At 32.4% G+C, this 24029-nt stretch overlaps 1 protein-coding gene across 1 annotated transcript; it reads right to left on the reverse strand.

The window, feature by feature from the left end:
- Positions 1-927: 927 nt before the first annotated feature.
- LOC133334322 (protein sax-3) lies at positions 928-24029 on the reverse strand. The gene is made up of 15 exons (XM_061542613.1): positions 23916-24029; positions 22446-22646; positions 20195-20297; positions 19219-19503; positions 18961-19101; positions 17107-17238; positions 16104-17041; positions 15912-16031; positions 15327-15759; positions 9118-9213; positions 8654-8900; positions 8294-8457; positions 6400-6640; positions 1204-2290; positions 928-1125 (listed from the first exon to the last, which is right to left on the reverse strand). Exons 1-15 carry the CDS (start codon positions 24027-24029, stop codon positions 982-984), a joined length of 4446 nt encoding a protein of 1481 aa, XP_061398597.1. The 3' UTR covers positions 928-981.

Here is a 24029-nt window from a genome sequence, read left to right on the forward strand (position 1 = left end):
TTATTTTTTTTAATTAATTCTTTAAATTTTAAACAAAATTTTTAAATTATTAATTTTTAAAAATTATTTAATTTATGTTCAAAAACTAAATAATTTTTTTTTAATTTTAATAATTTAATTAAATTTTTAATTAATAATTTAATTAAATTATTATCAAAATAAATAAATTTTTAAAAAATTTTTTTTAAAAAATTATTTTTTTAATATATTTTTTTTGAAAAAAAAATATTTAAATTATTTTTTTAAAAATATATTGTAATTATTTAAAAAAATAATTTTTTTTTAAATATTTAAATTTTAAAAAAAATTACATATATTAAAAAATTAAATTATTTTCATATTAAAAAAATAAAAATATAATAATTATTTTATTAAAAACCGCTTGGCACAATGTCAACCAACTTTATTTCCTAAAGGGTTTTTTTGAAAGATCTTCTTCATGTGTGGTCAGGTAGCTTTAAAAAAATGTCAATTTTTTGGTAAAAATAATAATTTTAGAATTTAAAACCAAAAAAAAATCTACTCCAAAATTTTTTATAAAATTAAAAAAATAATAAAATTTCAGTCTTTAACATAAGAAAAAACTTAGTAAAATAAAATGCTCTTAACATTAGGTCCTTGCTAAGTATAATGCTGGTGCTTCTCCTTCTACTTCTCTTTATCGTCCACAACATTTCCATTTCATTCAAAATTATCCAATGAACCTTTATTGAAACGTTCACACCATTCCAATAACTCTTTAACTTCTCGGGCATAATAGTCTTCCTGGTGTCTTGAGGATGAGGTGGAAACAACACCGCCAGCACCACCACTGCTGCTCCCACCATTCAATGTCATTGGTTTGTTGATAATGTTTGGTGTTGTTATTGCTGTTCCTGAAGGACCTAATAGTGGTAATGTTGTAGACGATGTTGTTGCTATTGTTGTTGTTGTTCGATTAATGTTAGTTATTTGATCTTTATGTTGTTGTCTTTCCAAAGGTCACACATTGTGTGCTTGACCACTACCATTGCCAGCTGCCGCCGCCGCACCACCACATGTTGAACTACCCGAATTGCTTAATAGACTACGTTCACTGGCCATACTACTGCTGGGAGCATAAATCATTTCAGAATCACTAATTGGCTGTTGTTGATGTAAAGGATGTAAATGATGTTGTAGTTGATGGCCACCAGCCTGAGAATCCACACCAATGACTGCTGCCGCACCACCACCATTGCGATATTGCGAAGCATTTGAACGTGTTGAGGAATTGTGAGAACGCCAATTGTTGTAGGCGCCATGATTGGCAACATCTCGGTGTTCTTGTGAGGCAGGATGATGACTTGGTGTCAACGAAATAAGTTGTTGTTTTTGTGGCTGCTGTTGTTGTTGTGGTGTATCATCTACCTTAACATACAAACGTTCCATATCACTTTCATTATCCCCATCGGCGGTGTGATACAGGGCCTGTTCCTCCGGATTTTCATCATCGTGAGACATTAACATGGCCATGGGTGAGGGTGAACCACCACAACCAGAATCAGCCATGCCATTGTAACAGAAGGATCCAGCATCTAAATCCATGAGATTTTTCGTTATCATATCTTGGGTATTGTAGTCCGAAGGGTTGCCAATGCAATTTTGATTGTTGTTAAGGGAGTTCATTTTCATTTGTTGTTGTTGCTGCTTTTGGTGTTGTCCATTATCGGCCATATGTAGCTGATAGTTTTGGGGTGCAGTGTTAATGACCTTGAATCTCTGGCTATGTTGTTGATTGCCACTACGTCTTAGGGTACCCATGTTCGAGAAAGCCACTGTAGATTGTTGTGGTTGGTGTTGTTGTTGTTGCTGCTGCTGGTTGTTGGCCGTGTCATAGGTATGACAATTGCTTAGCTTATTTTCGGTAATGTGTATCTTTTCTTTGGGATAATAATATTGATCGGAATAGGCGGAACGATTGCTGGCCATTTGTGTGGGGTAGATTTCACTGGTTGTGGACATTTGTTGGTAGATATTGTTACCGACCTGCTGTTGTTGTTGCTGCTGTTGGTAGTGGGGATGCATGGGCCTTTGTTGTTGATTGTTGGCCATTTGTTGCTGTTGTTGTTGTTGCACATTGAAACCTCCTGGCCGGGTATGATATCTGGGTTGTTGTTGTTGCTGCTGCTGCTGTTGGACTATGGACGATGTGGCATAGGGGGCTGGCGATGAGGCATTTTTACGTCCCACACTATATTCACTGCCTGTTTTGCCAAAACTTGTTACCTCAGCATAATCAGTGGGTATATTGGAATACTCACCTACATAGCTGTAAAGAGAGGGGCGGGAAAAGCAGAGAAAAACATTGTTAGGAAAAAATTCTAGTATTGTATGATATATTTATTGTAAGAGATTTATTTCTACACATTTATATATTTTTATTGGCGAATTGTGTTTTATTGTTCTGTCTGTCTCTCTCTCTCTCTCTCGCTCACTTTGCTGTGACAATTTATGGTCGTTATGTGCATGTTTTTATAAGCCGCTTAAAGTTTTAGTTATATATTTTTTTGGCACAAATAAAAAGATATTACTATTTTTTCTTCTTCATCATTTGCCACAAAAGCCTGGATTATTTTGAAAATATAAATATTTTTTTTTATTGCAATGATTTATTTATTTTTTTCCCGAATAAATAAAATTTAATTTGATTTTGCCTTAATTAAAGCATTTTATTATAATTGAAGATTAGTCGCGTATTGAAATTTAAATAACGGTGAAAAAAATTCGCATAATCCTAATCTGATTAGAGAGATTTCTTTTAGAAATTATTTATGGCTGATTGAATATCCAGTGAGAGAGAGAACAATGGGTCGGATGATTGATAATAATTAATACAGGGCGAAGGCCAGTAGAGCCTATAAGTAATTTAATTAGAACATTTAATTTATTTATGTGTATAAAAGGGGGAAGAAGGGAGACGGGATAATAGAAATTTAAATGTTAGCAATTATTTTGTAATATAAATATTTAGGGAATTAATGAGGGAATTTCTTTATAGAAGAAAATCTATCATTAGCACATGGAAGCAAGGGGATGGATGAGTTATTTAATTAGATAAGAATTTATATTTTATTTATTTGAAGAGAAAATAAAAGTGCTAAGAATATTTTCCAGAAAAATAATTATATTTTAATTCAAATAATTAAAACCAATTTTAAATGATTTTCTTCTTCAATGGAATATGGGGCGTATAACTAATTTTAATTCAATGGACATTATTGCGTATGAGCATTATAGTGGAGTATATAAGTTATACGTTTAAAGCCAGAGTAGGAAATATAGTTTTTTCTAGTACAAATAATACATTTAAAATTTCAAAATATTTAAAAATTTATTCTAGCAATAGCCATTAAATAGTTCACACGTTATCCCCCATAAATATATATTTTAATAATATTATTATTAATTTAATTCAAACTATAAAACCTCTTTTGTTTTCTCAAATAATACCATTTTGACCATCATTGTTATTGTTGTAAATTTATGATATTTGTTACACTTTTTTTAAATATTGTTATCAATATTTATTGTTGCTACCATTGTTTCAGATATTTTTTGCAACATATTCATTGTTTGCATAAAATTTATGACTTAGGGGATTTAAAAGCCCATTAGGTCGCTTTATATATTTTATGTAAAATGTTACAAAACAATAGAGTTTTAAATAAACACAATTAAAATATATGTGTATAATTTTTTTCTGTGGTATATGTAGAAAAAAAATTCAGCTGAAATTGCTTTAAAAATCAAAAATAAATTTATTTAATATTCAATAAGCTTTAAATGAAATTTATAACTGAATTTTTATATTAATCAGTTTAATTGAGTATCAGAGAGAAGTGGAGTTAAGGGAAGAAAGGGGAGAGGAAAAAAATCTATTATTTTTTTAATAATCATTTGTTTTTATATGCAATTAAGTCCATCCAATATATGCAGTGGCTTATTTTTTGTGTTTGAGTTGCACAGGAAATCATTTAAAGCTGATGCTAACCGTTGGAATAAATAGTATTTTTATTTTGCTGTCATTCTCTTTCACTCTCTCTCTCTTCCCTCCTGAATTTGTTTGTTTGCCATAGCCCGGATATTATTTAAATATTTATGTTATTTTAATTAGTTATGAAGCCAGTATCAATATAAAAATAGGGTTGGTTGGGAGGAAATTACAATTGCTTGCAATAATGTCTGAGTGGAAAGGGTATGTACTCATCCATTTGCCATTACAATAATCATTATGAAAAATAATTACTGAATTAAATGTTATAGTTAGTAATTTTTATGAAAAAAATAATAATAGGAAATGAGTTTACTAGGGAGGAGTGAAATTCAAAAAATTATTTTTTTTTTTAATTTTTATTGCAAATAAATTAATTTCTATATGTTTTTGTATAAAAGTACATGGTTGCGTATGACTAATATTAATTCGAATGACTCCATAGCGTATGTGTAATTTATTGCTCATTGCATAATTAATTTTAACTTGGTTTGATTTATTTTAAAACATTATTTATATGTCTCTTTTGTCGTCTGTATACTCATAAAATTTTGAAGATATGGGTGCGTATGACTGCTATTAATTCCAAAGACCTCCCTGACGTATAACTAATTTATTAATTATATGTAGATGAGTTCACAGCTAAATTCTTTGTATTTTAGTTTATTTTTAATTATTTTGTTGGGAATAAAAAAATAATATTTTATTTAATTATTTACACTTTTCTCCATCCCTATACTCATAAAACATTTTTTTAAATCTCCTCTGTCAACTCTATAATATTTAATAACTTTTACACGTTTGAGTGTGTCTGTGTTTGATTTAAAACTAGCACAAATTACACAGTAATTATTGCCACAAATGAATTGTACATAACATGTTTTACTCATATTATTATTAATTAAAAACGTACATAATTATGATTGAAGTTTACTCGCAATAATTTCCCATGTGCAAATACACAAACATGTACAAATAAAATATTGAAAATCATTCATTCAGATTAAGATTTGCCCAAATTGAAATAAATAAAACTGTCATGTTTGTACAATTTTTGTGTCAAATAAAATTATGTTTGTGTATGTGTGTGTGCGAGTAGCTAAATTGAAAGTGAAAGGTTATTTGGTGCGATAAATTGGTGTTTATAAAAATTCAATTTGTAGTTTTTGAATTGAAAAAAATAAACTAAAAAAAGAAATATTAATTGAAAATATTTTGAGACAATTAAAAATAGTCATACGCCACTTGGTATTATTAAAATTAATATTAATCATACGCTATGGAGGCCTTGAGTTAATAATAATTATACGCAACATGGTCTAAGTCGAAAATATCTCATATAATAAAAGTGATCGTATTTTCTCTGAACATCTACGAAAATTATATCCAGAAATTAAGGTCTGAAATTTATTTTAAATCTAAACCGTTCAAAAAAATTTTAGTCCAGGAAAATTTGTATGAAAAGAAGTGAATGTCCCTAAACCTTTTCCTGAACAGTAAAACAAACTTGTATATTCCTCAGATTTTCGAAAAAAGTAAACCCTAAACTCCTTATCCAAAAATACCTCACAATGGACCTTTTTAAACATTTATCATACGCCACCTGGTATGTTATTTAATATTTATCATACGACCCCGGCATTTTCTATTAATAATAATCATAGGCTCCAATAACTAAAAAACAAATCTATTCAATTTCATTCAATATTTATATTTGATTATATATTTATTTATCAAAATAAGCTATACATATAATATTTTAATCAAATTGAATGTTTTTATCCTAACTAAATATATAATAAAATCTATATATTTATTTAAATATCATTTTGCTTAGATTTAGAAAATGAAAACATTTATTTGATTTTCAACACAAAGAAAAAAATATTTATTTATTTCAATTTCCATTTTTTTTTTCTGATCAATTCAATAATAAATTCCCATCAAAAAACAAAAACAACAATAAAGTTGTTACAACCACAATTTTTATTGTTCTATTTTTGTTAAATGCAAATATTTGTTTTGGTGTGTGTGTGTTCTTTTTTTCCTCCCCAAAATTGTCATCAACATCAAGGACTCCGTTCCCGTATAGCCATAAAAACAAATGTTTGTTTCTAATTAAACATTTAACGATTTTTAGCACTCTTTTGACAGCATAAAAGCGCGAGAGAGATTAAATAAAACATAGCCGGAGTAAAATCGAACAACAAAAAGCGAAAACTAACAAAAATGCTTTGAATTTTTAAAACTCTAATACAAACACAATTTGCCACATATATATAGAAAAATACAAATAATCACACACATACACATATTTGAGTATATCTATATGTGAGAGTGTGTTACCCTTTTGATGACTTTAACAAAAATTCTATAGCTATACATACCGTTGCTGTCCACTGCCAGTGCCACCACCACCAACACGTTCATTGGTATTATTTGCTCCATTGGCCGTATTGTTGGTCAGACATACCGGTGCATAGTCATCAATTTGATCCTTTTGCATATCGAGTGTATCACCACTTGGCTGGGTGCGCCATACCATGCCACCCGTGGAAGCATCCAACCAATAACCATTGCCATTACGTGATAAACTTGGCATTTTTAAAACATCATTGGGATGGGTACCTATAAAAATAGGAGAGGATAAAAAATTGTTATTTCGTAAAAATCCACTTTACAAAAAACTGAACAGATTGACAAAATTAAAAACTTTTTCTACTTTAACTAAAACGAAAACAAAAAAAAAAACTTGAAATGTCTCATTTGGGGATTAAAGCCATATTGTTGAACAATTTTTAAAGGGTATACTGCGTATATGTGTCTGTAGAAAAAAAACTAAAGCTAGCTTTCATTAAGCTTGTCTACATAAATGTCCTCTATGTTATGGTCATGTTAACTATTTAGTTAATTAACATAGCATGACAGCAATTGGAAGAACAAAAAAAAAAACTAAAATCAATGTAGACCAGTGGCAGCAGCAGCTATTCCGCATTTGCTCATAAAATTTTATTTCTGATTTGAGGAACAGAAAAAAACTCAGGCTTGCAAATTAAAACTTCAATTTATAACTATTCAGAGAGATTAACTCACAAAAAAGAGGACACAGAAACAAAAACTATGGATGAAAATGAATGTGAAAGAAAATAAAAATGACTAGGCATATTGTTTTGATGCCAGAGCCGTTAAATAGTGCCTGGGAAAAAACACCAATGATTGGTTGGCCAGACAATACCAGTTGACATATAATACAAAATGAAGATTTGTTTCGGCAATTAAAAATACTGTGATTAAACGAAATGAAAACTGAAGTGAAAGGGTAGGGGAAGAGGACTAGAATACAGATAAAAATTTAAATGTAATGTTAAGTATACGCTACTAGTTCCAATAATTATTATAAATCATACGCCTATAGGGCGACACACAAACAGAAACAAAAAAGGTAAGTATACGCCACAGGTTCCAGTAATTATTGTAAATCATACGCCTATGGGGAAATGCTATTAATAATAATTATACGCCCAGATGTTCCGATTAATTGTTTGAAGGAAAAAGAATCCTCTTTTAATAAAAAAAAATAAGAATTAAAAAATAAATTAAAAAAAATGAAATATTTATAAATAAAAATAATTGTCTAATTTAAGTAGCTCTATATGTATAATGAATATATATTTTGCATTTTAAAATATTTTTTATTTGGTCTTTAAACTAATTTTCCTTTTAGTATTTCAACTTCAAAAGGAAAAAAAGCAACAAACAATTAAAAAAAAATAAAAATAACCTCTCGAAGTACATATAAAATAACTGTGAAAGTTTTATTTTACACCTGACGGTTTAACAATTGTATTCAAGTGGTTTTTCCCCCCACCAACCACTTTTATTTCCTTGGCGGGAAATCAGACAACATTTAACAAAAAACTCCAACTCGTTAACTCATCTACCTTACAACAGAGCTTGTGGAAAATTTTTGTAAAATAATGCTGAGCTAACAGAAAACCCCAAAACTTCAATACAATATGGCTTGCTGACCTACCACCCTTCCCAGGGACGTACACAGGGGGGGGGGGGGGGAGAAATGATTTTTTTTTTCACAGTAAATTTATGTTTGCAACAGCGATTTTTTTCATTTTGTACTACCGGGCCCCCCGAAATGAAATCCTGTGTACGTTGCTGACCCTTCCCCAAATAGAACAAAGTTTTTTTTTTCTTTAAAGGAACCAAACAATTTAAACTTCGCAGAACTTTAAAAAGGGGTATTTCGATTTTTTTCTGTGCACTTACCTCGTATGGTATTTAAGGCAGATTGTTTCATCATCATGTGTTTACGCTTGACAAAGACCATGGCACCAAAGGATAACATCATTATGGCCAATATGGCACCCAATAATATAATAAACCATGGTTGAGTTAATACATCATCGACATGATCTTGATTTATGGGATAGCTATATAAAGAAAAGAAGAAAGAAAAAAATAAAAAATATGAATATAGAACACATTATGCAAACAAGTATGGGAAATGGGAAGGTCATATATCATATTTTTTGGGGTATTTTAATATAAACACCCTCCCTCCAAAAAATTTTTTTAGAGGAGAGGGAATATATATTTAAATACCAAAAAACTTTCTTTATAACTTACCGTTGATTTATGAATGGATCTAATCTCTTGGTAATGGGATCCAATCTCAATGTGGCCGGTGAACAATAGGGACCAATGCCAGCATTATTACCAGCTGCCACACTAACCGTATACATGACACCTTCGGTTAAATTGGCCAATACCAAAGTGGGTGAGGCAGCATCAATTGTGACATTTGTTAGGATACGTGAGAAATTATGGGCCGTATCAATGCCACGCACAACAATGTGATAGTACAACAATACGCCTAATGAGGTGCCAACAACAAAATGTGTAAAAAAAAGAAAAGAAAAAAACAGGAAAATATATTTAATAACAATGGCATTTAAAAAGAGATTAGCTTAGGAAGGGATCTATAAAAAAGGACCAACAGCATCAGGTTGTGGATCCTTTTTTTGGTTCAGCTTCCTTGTTAATATTCCCACACACACATGTGTGTTTTTATTTGGTTGCGTGCTACTTACCATGTTGAGCCTTAAGATTTGGTTGCTTCCATTTCAAGAACACAGCCGATGAATTCAACAATATGGCTTCCATGCCAAATGGTGCTTCATTGGGTACTGTAACAACAACCAAAGAATGGAAAATATTGTTGAGAAGAATAAGCATAATGAGAAAATTATTTTGCATGATTTTTTTTAATACAACAACAAAAAGGTAATGAATGTAGAAAATATGCTGGCATGTAATTATTGGGGGATTATGGTAATTAAATTAATATTATAAGGAACGAATAGGAATATAATATGAAAATAAAGAAAAAAAATTCGGTAAGGAAAAGATCAAAAACGAAAGTCGAAGATTATATGATACCCTACACCACATTGGTGCACCTAATATAGGCATTCATCATTCGGTGTTGCATACTTTCAGGCCGCAGTATTAATGCATCTAATATAGGCATTCATCATTCAGTGTTGCATATCTTCAGGCCTCAGAAATAACGCCTTTCATATTATCTTCTGACTGTTACAAAAGATTCCCAAAAGTTGCATCTATAATCAAAGAACTTTTAATAAAGATCGGAATTTCCAATCCAAAATGCATTTTTCCTGACTTTAACGGAATATTAAAAAAGAGTACTACCTCTCCCTTAAATATTCCAGAAAAAAAATACCTTAAGCATGAATATTCTGCACCCCGAATCCTTGAAGGCTAACCCCTCCCGTCATAAAATATTGTGTGAAAACGAAATCCCAGCACAATTAACAAATTCCATGACATTCCAGTCAAGGTAAAAAACGAGAAAAATTGCATGCATGCAAAATTTTACAATTTGTGTTGCATACTTTTAGGCCTGTAATTTAATGGCTTACGTTTAGGCTTTGTTTTCCCTTTTCCCTTTATATCATATTTTTCTAAGGTTTGTCCTTTCCCACATATAAACATTGAAATCTCTGTCAAGGATCTTATGTTGGAATTGTTTTCTATTGTAGTGATGTTGTTGTTGTTTTTGTAACCATACAAAAATAAACAACAATTATTGTAGGCATACAATTGTCACCTGTCCGTCGTCTCCATCATCTTTGTTGAATTTTTAAATACAAAAATGCTTTCATCCATGAAATGTTTTTATTATTGCAGAGATGAAGTTTTTTGTTGTTGTTGTTTTGCTGTCACAAAAAAAGAAATGAAAACATCACATCACCTGGGTGAAACCCTAAAATTAAGCCTAAAGCTAGGCAATGTGTGTGCGGCAAAGGGAAACGGAAATGCAACCACAAAAATTGTTTACATTTGCAAAAAGTCACATTTATATTACGAGCCAAGGATGTAAGGGAGTTTGGAAGTAGGGGCCAAGCACACACACACTCCTACACGTTAACTGCAGGTTGGCAGTCAGCCTGGAATTGCAATGTTTGTTTTCTTAGGTATGTGGAAGGGCTCTTGCTCAATAATCCATGTGCAAGGATATGTGTTTTTGATTTTTTTTCTCATTTTTTGTATGAAAAAAATCTCCTTTACTGTTTCCACGTAACATTTACTGTCAACTGCTGTTACGTGCTGCAATTTGTATGCAATTTAAATAGCAACAGCAACAAAAACCAAACACCAGAAAATCCTTTTCTTAGTCCTTTTTTCTCTGCATCATGGCCTAGGTATAAAGCCTTTTTGTTTGGATTTTTCTTTCTTTTGCCTATTTGTATGAATGTCCTTCTGTGATTGTGAGTCTCTCCCCAGCTCTCCTTTTTGGGTTTGTGACAATGGTCCTTTAGCACGTTGCAGCTTAATGCAAAATGTGAGACAAGGTAATTGTAAATCACCTAAAGCAAAATAAGGATCCGTGCTTGGTGGAAAATTACAAAACATAAAACAAACAACAATGCATGCACATGGAGATTTGGAATAAAAAAAATCTAAAGGAAGGATTTAAAAATAAAACCTCAAGGACCCAATTTTTTAACAAATTTTGAATCTTCGAGAATTTTTCAAGTATTAATTTGCAATGGAAATAAAATAGGTGCATGGAACAATACAAGGATAAAAGAGCGATTTTAAAAATGTCAAAATATTCACTTTCAAAACTAGTCTCAAGGATCGATTTTTCCTTAACTGGAAAGACAGTCTCCATACCGATACCTTTATGGCCTCCCTCCCATCTCCAATAAATCATGAAAATTAAATATAATAATTTTTTCATGTCAAGGAATGGGCATCTAAAACAAATCCTCAAAATTCAGTATAACATCAAGGATAATGGGTAGTAATCCATTCTGAAGGACCAATTTCCCATTAAATTTTACCTGATTTAATATATCCTCTCCCCATTACATTCTCAAAATTATACCAAGGTCCTTGCAACAAAAAATGAAAGGATAAAACCTCATCTTATAAAAAACCTGCTTACTAACAAAGCAATCAAAATAAAACGGTGCCAGCCAACAACACATACAACAACAGCATAATATACTCGAGTAGCAGGATAGAAAAACAAGTGGATACAATGCTCACAACAACTACAATAACGCCAAGGTACAAATATTATGTTTCATACAAGCTTTCCACAATCATGTAAGGCCTCGATGGCTGCTGCCGCTGAGTGTGTGTGGCTTACGTATATATGTATGTATGGTAGTGTGTGTGCGTATTTCTCATGGCGAATCCTAACCACTTTCCCCCTGCCTGGTCGCAAAATAAAAACTCTAAATGTAACTGTAGTGAGAATGCACCACGACACACATACACACAAATACATTGGCGGAGAGGTACACTTATTCTATGTTTATCCAAGGAAAATTACTTTATTGTAGTTAGACGAAATGTGTACACATACACAGGCACAACAATCGTAGAAAAAGGGTAGTACTAAAATCAGGGATGGAAATTTCTAAGGGTAACTTTTGAAATCGCTAAAAGTGAAAGAGCCATCTATCGTCACTTGAAAACAATTTATATAAGTATTTAACGAAGGGTGTTGGTCTTTGCTACTGTTTGTGTTACCAACTTCATTAAATGGATCGTGTTTCCAGTTGGCAATTTAAAAGAAAATAATTTTTAGCTGAAACAAATATGATATGTATTGGACGCCACTTTGAATGAATTGAATTTCCTTCTGAGTTTTCTGTTCATCGAAATATTCCTGAAATGTGTATTTCGATTGGAAATGTTCAGCTAATGCAAGACTCTATACAGGCCGGCTGTTGGGCGCCATTCTATACAATGCCAACCTTATCCGTGAAAGTGAGAGAGCCATCTGCCGTCAATTGAAAATAATGCATAAGTAGGTTTTTAGAAGGGTGTCTATCTATGCTAATTTTCGTATTGCCAACTTCACAACTGGGATCGCGTTTCTAGTTGGCAGTTCTAACGAACACAAGTTTTGATTGAAGTAAATTATTCCGAAATTGGGCGCCACGTTTAAGTTGGATTTCAATCTGAATTTTCAGTTCAGGAAAATACTCATAAACAAATCGTCTGGAAATGTTCACCTAATCGAAGATTAATAAATATATAAGTCAGCTAGGCCTAATGTTGGGCGCCATTCTTTTAATATTTTTGTATAAAGCGAATAAGTTTAAGTTTTACGGTTTTAAATATTATTTTCGCAGCTGGTACCAGAACTATTGTATTGTATTTAAGTGTGACAGCCTCAAAGACATATTCAAGAAAAATCAATCAAACTAAAATATATTTTTAAAGTCCCATCTTTAATAGAGTTTCAGTTGGGCGCCAAACGTATAAATGTCTACGAGAAGACTCTTGATTCCACATATCGTCGGGCCTACTATTGGGCGCCATTCTACACACCTCTATTATTTGTTTTTCGAGTCGAATATTTAAAAATCTAGGAGAAAATACTTGATTTCCCATCTCTGTTAGTTCCACTGTTGGGCGCCATTCTCAACTTTGAGTTACTTGTATAAAGTTTTCGCGCCCCATCCACAAACTGCGAATGAGTTAAAGTGTTTTTTTGTAACACAAAACAACAATAAGAAGAAAGAACAAAAAACAACAGCAGAAACAACAACAACAATTGCATGTTGGTCTTATTGTCAACATTCGCAAAACTCATCTCATTCAATAATGATTTGCAGAGAGCTGTAATGTTGATGATGAGGTGGCTTTTTCCATCATAAAACTTGGCATACATCAGCATTTTTTGTAGCAACAACAACAACCAGAGTTGATGGAAGAAAAGCTTATAAATAAACAAATAAAGATACTGTTGTTGTTGGTGTTTACCCTGCATTTTTCTTTTTTCTTCTTTTTCCATTAGAAGAACATTTAGAAAAGAGAGTGGTAAAATGATTTTTTGTAACTTTTTCTAGATTTCTGTTGGCCTGATATTTTGTTACCATACATTTACATACACACACATGCGAAAAAATACGCATACATTTACATATATGTGCGTATTGTAAACATAACGTAGATACCCTGTGTTTGAGTAGGTATGTGTTTTTGCTGCTGCTATCTTTGGTGGCTGTGCTTAAGTGCGTATTTGTTTATGCTTTATTTACTCTCAGTGAGTGTGTGAGTATGCTGGAAGGGGGTACCTCACATATATGCGTTTTTTTGTCTGCCAAAAAGGGGTATAAATAACGGAAACCATGGGGATATGACGACAGTATACAAATCATAAATAAAAGCCGGAAGTTTTTGTGGTTATTTAAAGTAATCAGTCTATGATTGTTTGAAATAAAAAAATGGCAAAAGTTCATCTCTCATTTGCTTGCTTTGCTTTTGCCTTGAGATAGGCAAATAGAAAAAAAGTTTTCTTTTTGTGTTTTTTTTTTCTATTCTTGCAACTTCATTGGGTTTCTTGTCTTTGTATGCTACAAAAAAGTTGGTATTTTTCTTTTTTATCAGAAACGCATTAAAAAGTTTTTTCCTTATCTAAATGTCAAAGAGTAAAAGCAGGGGTTTCCCCAATGAATGTGTGTGTGTGCATGGATAAATAAGGGTTAATTAAATATGCTATGGGAAATTCATGGAATTCCATGAGTAGACAAGTTTTCTTTTTTAGATAAGAAGGAAAATTGATTTAAATTAAGTCAAGACACCGAAAGAATTTATAAGGGGTTGTAATATAAAGAATATGTTGGATATTTACTACACGTTGGGCGCCAATTTGAAAAAAAAGCAAATAAAAAATTAAAATATGAAAAAATTCCTTTAAATATTCCGTTCAGGCAATTTTCACATTGGGCGCCAAATTACAATCAGCCTTAAATACACTATTTTTCCTCAAGCTAAATGTTCGTTTCATAAAGGGTTTTCCAAGTTCATCAAATATTTACATTTTTGTTTTTGTTTATCTAACAATCATCAGCTGTTTTGCTGCCATCCTAAAAGTATGTATAATTTTCCGATTAAATATTTATTGATGCGGAAAAAGGGTTCTCTGCCACATAACATCCGTAAGAAAAACTTGGAAAAGTTTTTCTCCATCTCTTTCATTGAATTAACTGGGTAGTAATGTACCAAAGCAAAAAAGGGTTACTTTCAAAGGCCATAGAGGTAGAGAGAAGGGGTAAGGGGCTAATAATGGTTTCAGACATTACTTAAAGTATGGCAAATTATTAACACAAGAACTTTAGAGAAACTTGGAGAACGCATTTTTTTTGTTAAAGAAATTTACGTAAGAAGAAGAAGAAGAGATTTAAAAAATTGTTTTTTTTTTCAATTGGGAAAAATAATTTTAAGAGGGGCTAAGGACTTTAACTTTGGGGGCTCATGGATTCAAGTGCTCAAGCTCAAAACTCCAAAAGTAAAAACTACAAAACAGGTGACTCATATTCTTATTTTTTTCTTAAAGAAAGTAAATTCTGGGATATACGATCAACTATTTCAAGGCTTTTCCTCTGGACTTCTAGGTCCATGCGCTTGGATATTATTGAGAACATTTCCATATGTGGATTATTAGGTGCAAATGCTTGGATATTGTTGAAATCGCTTTCCACGCAAACTCATATGTGATTTCAGCCACCCAGACCTGGTTTAAATATTAAATTGCAAATTTTATTTTATTAAAAATCTTCAAAAAAATATTTCCCCTTTTGATAAAGAATAAATTTGATTTATTTCATACCCACAAGAAAATTCTTTTAAAATAATACCACAATAAATATTGAAATCCCCTCCGACTATCACGGAAAACCTTGGGGAAACATGCCAGCAAATTTTTTGTTTGCCAAAAATAATAATAAAACAAAAATGATTCTGTACTTACCATCTTCCAAAGTTCGAGCGACACGTGAATTTGATGGTTTACCCTCGACAGACTTATAAAAGGGTACAATGAAAAATTCATATAACGTATATTGCAATAGACCGGTCATGGTACACGATGACGCACCACCGCCATTCAATATGGTCAACATACGATATGTTGTACTGCCAACATAGGCTGCTGCCGATTGTATAACTGTGGATGGGGTGGTCGAGGCTACCACATAAGCTGTACCATCACGTCTGGCAATATTTGGTTTTGATGCTGAAATCAATGCCGATGAAGAGGCTGCTGATGTTGAGGAACGCGAATTGCTGCTGCTGCTACGTGCGGCAGCTACTAATGGATTTGTATTTGTGGATGAACCAACCGATGTATCCAAAAGTTGACGTGCGTAAATATAGAAACCTTCAACATATTTGCCATTGATGATCTGGAGAAGAAGACAAAAACAACAACAATAAAATAATAAGGAAATGAATTTTCGAATATATTACGAATATTACTATTACAACAACAACAAAAGGAAAACTTTGTTTAATTTCCTTTTGGCAATAGACAAAAGTCAAGTTTTGGTTTACTAACCTGCCAAGATAATTTCATACTGGTCGAATCCACAACACTGGCATTGATAAGTTCTATAACATCACCGGATAATAGACTGGCACGAGCTTCACTCAAATCCAAACCGCTATTGAAGTATTTCTAAAAGACACACATACATAAACAAACATACATTAGAAATTAATAAAGAAATCTCAAATCTCCAAAACTTACCGTTCCCACCACAATTGCCTCGGACATGGGTGAGGGCAATGACAGGCCATGTGAATTCTCTGCTCTTATCAAAAAGAAATAATTAATGCCCGGCAACAAACCCACTTGTGTATAAGTTGTATTCTGTACACGACTGGCCACTTGTGTCCAACCATCCGTTTCATTTTTGGCAAACATTTCCACAACATAACCGACAAGGCTGGAGGCACCCACCTTATTGCTACGTGTCCATGACAAACTAATTGAATCTTCTGTCTTATCAACCACTTGAGGTTTACCTGGTGGTCCGGGATGGGCCGACAACTCAGGCGCTCTAAAGAATTTAATATTTGGATTTGTGGGTGAATCTAAACGCAAATAACCACTCCATGAAGATTTGCCATTACGATTACTGGCCACACAGGTGTAAAGGCCTTCATCTTCACTTTTCACCAAGTCGACAATAGTCAGCGATCCCGAATCGGACATATTACGACGCTCATGATCCATAACATCAATCGGTATGCCGTTCAAATACCATTGCACTTGAGGTATGGGTGAACCCAAGGTACGACAGGGTAGGGTAACAATTGACTTAACTGGCAAGGTTTGATTCACTGGACCTTGTTCAATAACTGGTGGTGGAAGATCGAATTGGGTATCCACAGTCACCACAGTACGGCTGCTAACACTGCCAACGGCATTAAGTGCATTACACACCACCACCTTACCACTATCTTCACGGGCAAAACGGAAAATCGACAACACGGAGCGGCCTTCGGGTGTCACTGTAACCTCTAAACGAGAATCTTTGTAGCCAGGGAAGAGTAGCGAGCTATTACCCTCAATTGACCAATACACAGTGGGTTTGGGATAACCCGTGGCCTGGCACTCAAACAGAACTTCATCACCCACTTCGACCAATTGATTTTTGGGACGAATGGTGAATTTGGGAGGAGCTGTAAAGGGGGAGGAGAAAATATTTAGTAATTTATAGGGAGAAATTTTTAAGCTGAAAACTTACCATGCACAATCAGGGTACCAGTGGCAGTAATAGAACCCACAGCATTATCTGCTTCGCAGGTATATTCACCCATATCTTCCAGGGTAATGTCGTCCAATTTCAAGCTGCGATCTTCCAAGACAGTGACACGACCTAAGATTAAAACGAAAAAAATAAGTAAAGTAAGAAAACACGAGAAACTACTTGGCCCCACGTTGGGCGCCATCTTCAATTTAAAGAGAATTTTAATGATTGAAATATAAAACATACACACAATTATTGTCATGTTATTGCAAGCGTAAGCAATTGGTTGTACATATTTAATACTTGAAAAAATGCAAGAACCCCAAGTTGGGCGCCAATTTTTATTTGTGGTGTTATATGAAAAGACTTTGATGTACAGGTAGCGAAAATACATATATCTTGATTTCATATTAATATGATATAAATTTTAATTTTAATTAAACTCAATTTTAAAAACTTTGAGGAACCCATATTGGGCGCCATTTTAAATTCCTGAACATATTCAGGGGATTATAAAGCATAAATAACTGAAATGAACTAATTTTCTTTTAAGGTTTATACATGACAGATAGACTTTTGAGTTTTCAAAATTTTTTGAAAAATGTCACTTGACCCCACATTGGGCGCCATTTTATGTTTTTTAGCTATTTTGGGAAGAACTTCAGTGCTTTACAACACAAAAATAAATTGATTATAGCTTGATTTTCCCAAAAGATCTTTAAAGAATATTCTTTGGTTGAAATTCCCTGACCCACGTTGGGCGCCAATTTCATTATAAACTCTCATTTTACAACAAAAATCATTGGATTTTCTCCCAAATTCTTTTAAATTGGAATTTTCATATTTTGCCTGCTCTCGAAAAACCACAGAACAATTAGATTGGCTTAATTAATTTGATTTCCATTAACCTGAGAGGGAGAGAGGGGAAACCCAACCAACATTGCAATGAGTAGGAAAACCACATTCTAAATATTATACGTCATATACGACGACTCAATATAACTCTCTGGTAAACATTGCAAATGAAAAATACCTAAAAGGAAAACCACAAATTTTGGCAAATGCCAAAACAGGTTCACACACATAACTACACACAGAGAGACGTTATGGTCCATATATGCTCATTACCTCCCCCCTTTTTGTAGAAAATTCAGTTTTTGGTAACCCCAAAAAGTAATTTTCATTTAGAAAAATCAAACTAAAACTAACAAACTTCTCAAATTGAAGCGGTAACACATAAAGTGAAGAGCTAAAATAACATAACATCTAAAAATTTTATTTGGGGATTGGGGGAGAAACTTCTTTCTCCATCTACGAAACAGTGAGTTCCCTTGTTTTAGAAAATGTATGCTGCAGGTATCATAGATGACCGCTTACTGTGTTATGTGGTTTCCGGCTAATTGACAATCAGAGAAGGGTTAAACAAACAAAGAGCGACCACAATCGTTTACTAACAAAAATAGTAGGAGAAGGAGGAAAGTAGTGTATGTGTATAGAGATTGGGGGACGAATTCACATAAAAATTATTGTAGCGGTAAAAATGTCAACAGACAAACAAACAAAAACTGTGGAAACCGTTTGAAAAATATCAACATAAAACCAAATACTGGGGTTTTTTTGTTTTTCGAAAAAGGACAAACGACAAATTTTCTCTTGCAAACTGAGATAAACAGCCTTTTCCCTCGACACGAAATAAACACACACATATACTCGTTTAAATCAAATACACAAATGCATTACACAACACAGGTAGCTAAAAGGAAATCCGTTGTTTGCTTGGTTCTAGACTAGTTTGCCCAGCAAACATACACACATGTATATTTGTATAACTGTAATAAAACACAAACTTACGTAGAGGCATGTTACCACCCGAGGCTGTGCGACGCCACAGGACATCCGGCAATGGATCACCACCAATGCGGCATTGGAATATAACCGATGTACCCACAACAGATGTTTGATTTTGGGGACCGCGTATTAAAAATGGTCGAGCTGGATTAGAGGAAGAAAAATACGAAAAAAACAGAAATGAAAAATTAGTACAAATCAAATTGAAATAAAACAAATGTAACAAAAAGAATGTCATAAAAAGGTTGGACCGTTACTTACTGTGTACTTTAAGAAAAGCTGTACTTGATTCTCGGGTGCCGACAACATTTTTCACAACACACTGATAACGTCCATCATCCGACTGACGTACATCTTGTATGGCCAAGTTGCCACCATCAACAATCCGAATACGTTTATTGCCATTTAGATTGAGTGTCTGACCATTTTTACGCCAGGTAACTTGTGGTTCCGGCGATCCGCGTGGTGGTCCACATTCCATGAGAGCAACTTCACCCTGAGCAACACGCGTGTTTTGTGGCTCCAAACGGAATTCGTCGCGTAAGACTGAAAAATAAGAGAAAAAATAATATTTTTTTAGATAAAAATTAATAAAAAAAAACATCGGACACATGTTGGGCGCCATTATCATGAATGAACAATATTTAGTACAAAATAACAATAAATAATTAATAATAGATTATTTTATTTATCGGCTTCATAAATCATAAATTTATTAAGAAATCGAAGTAGGGCACACATTGGGCGCCAGTTTCATTATTGAATTCTAATTATTTAAAAATAACAAAAAATATTTTGAAATTTGATTTTTCTCCTACTCAATATTTAAATTATATCATATTTGAGATTTATAAGCTTAAGAAAACTAAAGTCTCACGTTGGGCGCCAATTTCACATATTTTCCCTTTATGAAATATTATTAACGAATAATGATTATGTAAGGTTAATATTCATAGTAGATATTATAAATTTAGTTTAAATTTTATTAAATTTTAGTGTAATAATAGTGAAACAGTTAAGGCCCCACATTGGGCGCCAATTTGTTATCTTCTCTATTTTTGATATAATTTTGTTAAATCGTAAAAACAAAATGTAAATAATTATTACAGTACAAATTAATTCATGGACCTACTTAGAACAGTCACGAGAATCCCACGTTGGGCGCCATTTTCAAAATTTTACTTTATTTCAGATTTTTTTCTTAATTATAGTTTTTCATAAATTTCTCAATACTTACATGCAACCTGTAGCGTAGCATTACGTGATCTCGCCACACCAAATTCATTTTTAGCCTGACACCAATATGTACCAGCATCACTTTCACGTCTCGAATGTATGACCTGTAAAAAATAAAACGAAATTTGTTAATTAAATATATTCAAATAAATTCTTTAAATATATATGTAAAATTTGTGATTAATGTAAATCATTTTAATTTATTCTATAGATACAAATCTGGGAATGCTTTGTAGAGCAAAAACCCTTTGATGTATTAAAATTACAGCCCTGATTGGCACGTGTTGAGTTTTTAAAAATCTTATCACAAAATTGAAATCTTTTTGAAAATGTAACAAATTTGCCTTAGCAGATACAAAATCTGGCCATGGGAATTTTTAATTAAATTTTATTAAAAGGAGAAACGAGAGGGAGTGAGGAGGAGGACAAATTCCACATAATAAAGATGAAGATATTGGACAATAAAGGTAAAAGTTATATCCTACCAACACGTATAGTGTTTATTTTAAATTTTATTAGAAATATTTGATATATGGAACAGTGGCGTGGAATGGTCATACAACCAGAAGAAACTCTGAACCCCATATAAAAAATTATAAAGAATAATTGTTTAGAGATATGCCTTGAAGAAAGTGTATCTCCTTTTGGGGTAGAAATTGCCACACCTGAGAGAAAATATAGTTGATGACCGCCAAAAAAATCAATTTTTTTTATCAAAACAAACAATTCAATACCTCGCAATTTTCACGCACACATGTGCCAAAGAGGAAACCGGAAATTCAATCGCATTTGGAAATCATTCAAAGGACATTATTGATAACAAACAAAAAACAGAGGCATACACAAAAAATTCCCAGTTATTTTTAATACGCCAACAAACCTATTCACTATTTGTATAGTCATATTCATAATTGTAAAAGAATTAAAAAAATATATATTTCATTTTCTGTCATGTGTTAATAATTTGTGGCCAGCACACACAGGACTTTGAGTCTGTATGCGTTCAAATGTATGTCCTTACATCTGTGTGTGTGTGTTTTTTTGCAGTTGTTGGTGTTTATTTAAAAATTTTTATTTATAAATATAAATGCCATATAATTGCAATTTACATATTTTATGTGAATTGTCGGCGGCGTTGTTTTTTTTTTTTTTTTTTTTTTTTTTTGTAGTACCGTCGACGGCAACAGCTTGGCAAAAACATCTGTTAAATATGTTCTTTTCATTTCATTTGAATGGTATTTTATGTGGAGAGCCGCTTTATTTTTTGCTTTGACCACCACTTTTCCAATGAAAAAAAAGAAAACAAAACTGAAAAACTGGCGGTATTGAAATACATTTTCTTTGCAAATTGTTAAACAATGATGAACAAATAGTTTGCTAATTGATATTTTATTAATGGAACATTTAGTGTAAGGGAGAGGAGTGTGATGAGAAGGGGGAAACGGATATTTAATAGCTAAAAAACTATTTGTCAAATAGTTAAATTGTTAAACTTTAAATAAATAAAATGTTTGAGAATAATTTATCAATAACTAAAGTGTTAGTGGCTGGGATTTTTAATGGAATTTTAGCAAAAACAAATATTTTAGTTGGGCGCCATTGTCATTAAGAAACCACATTTATTATAAAATAATAAGAAATGATTTATAAAAAATATTCTAATTTTTTTGTCAGTTTTTCAATAGTACACTATGGATCTAGCGCACATGTTGGGCGCCATTATAACTTTTTATTATAAAAAAAATATTTCAAAAAATAAATTGTACAAAATTTATTCTTCTTTCATTGGTCCCTCTTTAATCAATAAAATAATCGTAAAAAAGTCAAGGCCCCACATTGGGCGCCATTTTTTTCTCGGCTTTAATTATAGGATATTTCTGTAAAATTATCGTAATTACTACTATTAGTGAAAAAATGTACAATGTACACATTTGGATTTACACATGCAATATAAAATATCAAAAGCACCACGTTGGGCGCCATTTTCAAATGTTTATTTTATTCGAGATTATCATTAGATAATTTTTTATAAAATTTAAAACTCCAAGGTCCCACATTGGGCGCCAATTAATCGTCACCTCTATTTATGACATAGTTTTGTCCAATCGCCCAAATATTAGTGTAATAAATTCATGAACCCATTTTGGTAAATTGAATATAAAATCACAAGAGGCCCCACGTTGGGCGCTATTTTCAAAATTTTATATAGTTTTTAATTTTATAAATTTTATCTATTTTTTTTTAAAACTTACCTTTAGAAAAAATAAATCACCAGCTGGCATAACAATGCGATGCGAACCCGAGTCCATTTTCAGTTCATGGCCATCTTTAAACCATTGTATCGATGGTGTGGGTGTACCCTCAGCTTTACAATTAAATGTAAATGGATCATTTTTTGGTACAACCATATCCTTGGGATGTTCAATAATGCGGGGATTTTGAGCTAAAAATAAGAAGAAGAAATAAGAATGAAATTAGTGAAAATTTAAAATTACGGATTTGTTATGGTTTCTTGGATAAAATAAAACCAAAATTAGTACAAATTTAAGATTACGGATTTGTTATGGTTTCTTGGGTAAAGTGCTTTAATTTTTTTCTCACGAGAACAAAAATTCCACCCCTCCCAAAAATAATCAAAGAAAGCCGCCAAGAACCCACCAGAGAATGTGAGGGGAAATCTAAGGTAGGTAGATAGGTAAACAGAGGGTGAGTGTTGTTCGATTTTTTGTTGCTGTTTCTGTTAGGGGACATTGAAAATTGTAACAATGTAATTGTCATTATAAACATTTCATGCTAGACATTGTTTGTAGCCTTGACTATCATGGCAAATGGCTGGCCATCATGGGTTATAGGCAAATGAAAATCATCATCATTATCGTTATTGGCAGATTTTGTTTTTTTGTAACGAACTCTATTCTATTGTTATGTCCTTTTGCCAGATGAGAGCTGTGGGGTATTTGCTGGATGCTGGAGGAATCCTCTTTAACATTTTGTAGCTATGTTGTTGTTGCTTTTTCTCGAGTTCTTTTTTTCTGGCTTGTATTAAATATTGAAAATTATTGGATTACTTTTTGATATTTATGATAATTTGTTTTTATTTTATAGCTAAAAAAGCAAAGGAGGCCACAGGTTGGTTACTGGCTGGAAGTTCATAGACTTTGGTGATAGAAAATGGACTAGAAGAATATACAAAGTATCCATGGTTCTGCTTCCCATAGTGTTTCTGCTTCACTTATCAGTAACTATGTTTGGTTTTTTTCTTCTTCTGAAAATAAAGGTTCAATTGTGTTTAATCACCGTAAAAGTGATGTTAATGAATCTGTACAGAAAAATAAATTTCACAGAGGGTGGCGATTTGGTTTTGCTCTTCTTTTATTCTTCTTAGCCAAGATTAAGGTTTGGCGCCCAAACAATTGGTGGTTTTCTGATATATTGATTTTGTATTTAATTTTTTTTATAATAATGACGTGAATAGGAAATCAAAACACCTTGCTGGCTTCGGTAATCTCCCTCCTTACCATTATTTTAACGAACTTTTTTCTTTTTTTGGGATTTAAAATTAAATCGCAAATTTATTTCTAAGGACACATTATCCTCTTCGTATTTTTAACTTAAAAAAAATGTAATTACTACAGAGAGTATATCCTAAACGAATGTCCTTTTGATTTTTCTAGTCGTAGAGAAGTCATCCATTAGAGAGAGAGTTACATTTGTTCATTTACCTTATATTGTCCTGCCTGCAAGTCATTATCATCATTACCTCTTTCGGGGTGTTTTATTTGTTGTTTATGTTGTCTTGGCTCCTCTTTAAAACGGAAATTAAATTTTGTGTTCAT

Source organism: Musca vetustissima, unplaced genomic scaffold (genome assembly GCF_032173495.1).
Source record: "Musca vetustissima isolate MV318-11 ecotype Yass unplaced genomic scaffold, APGP_CSIRO_Mvet_v1 utg11950, whole genome shotgun sequence".
Classification (NCBI taxonomy): domain Eukaryota; kingdom Metazoa; phylum Arthropoda; class Insecta; order Diptera; family Muscidae; genus Musca; species Musca vetustissima.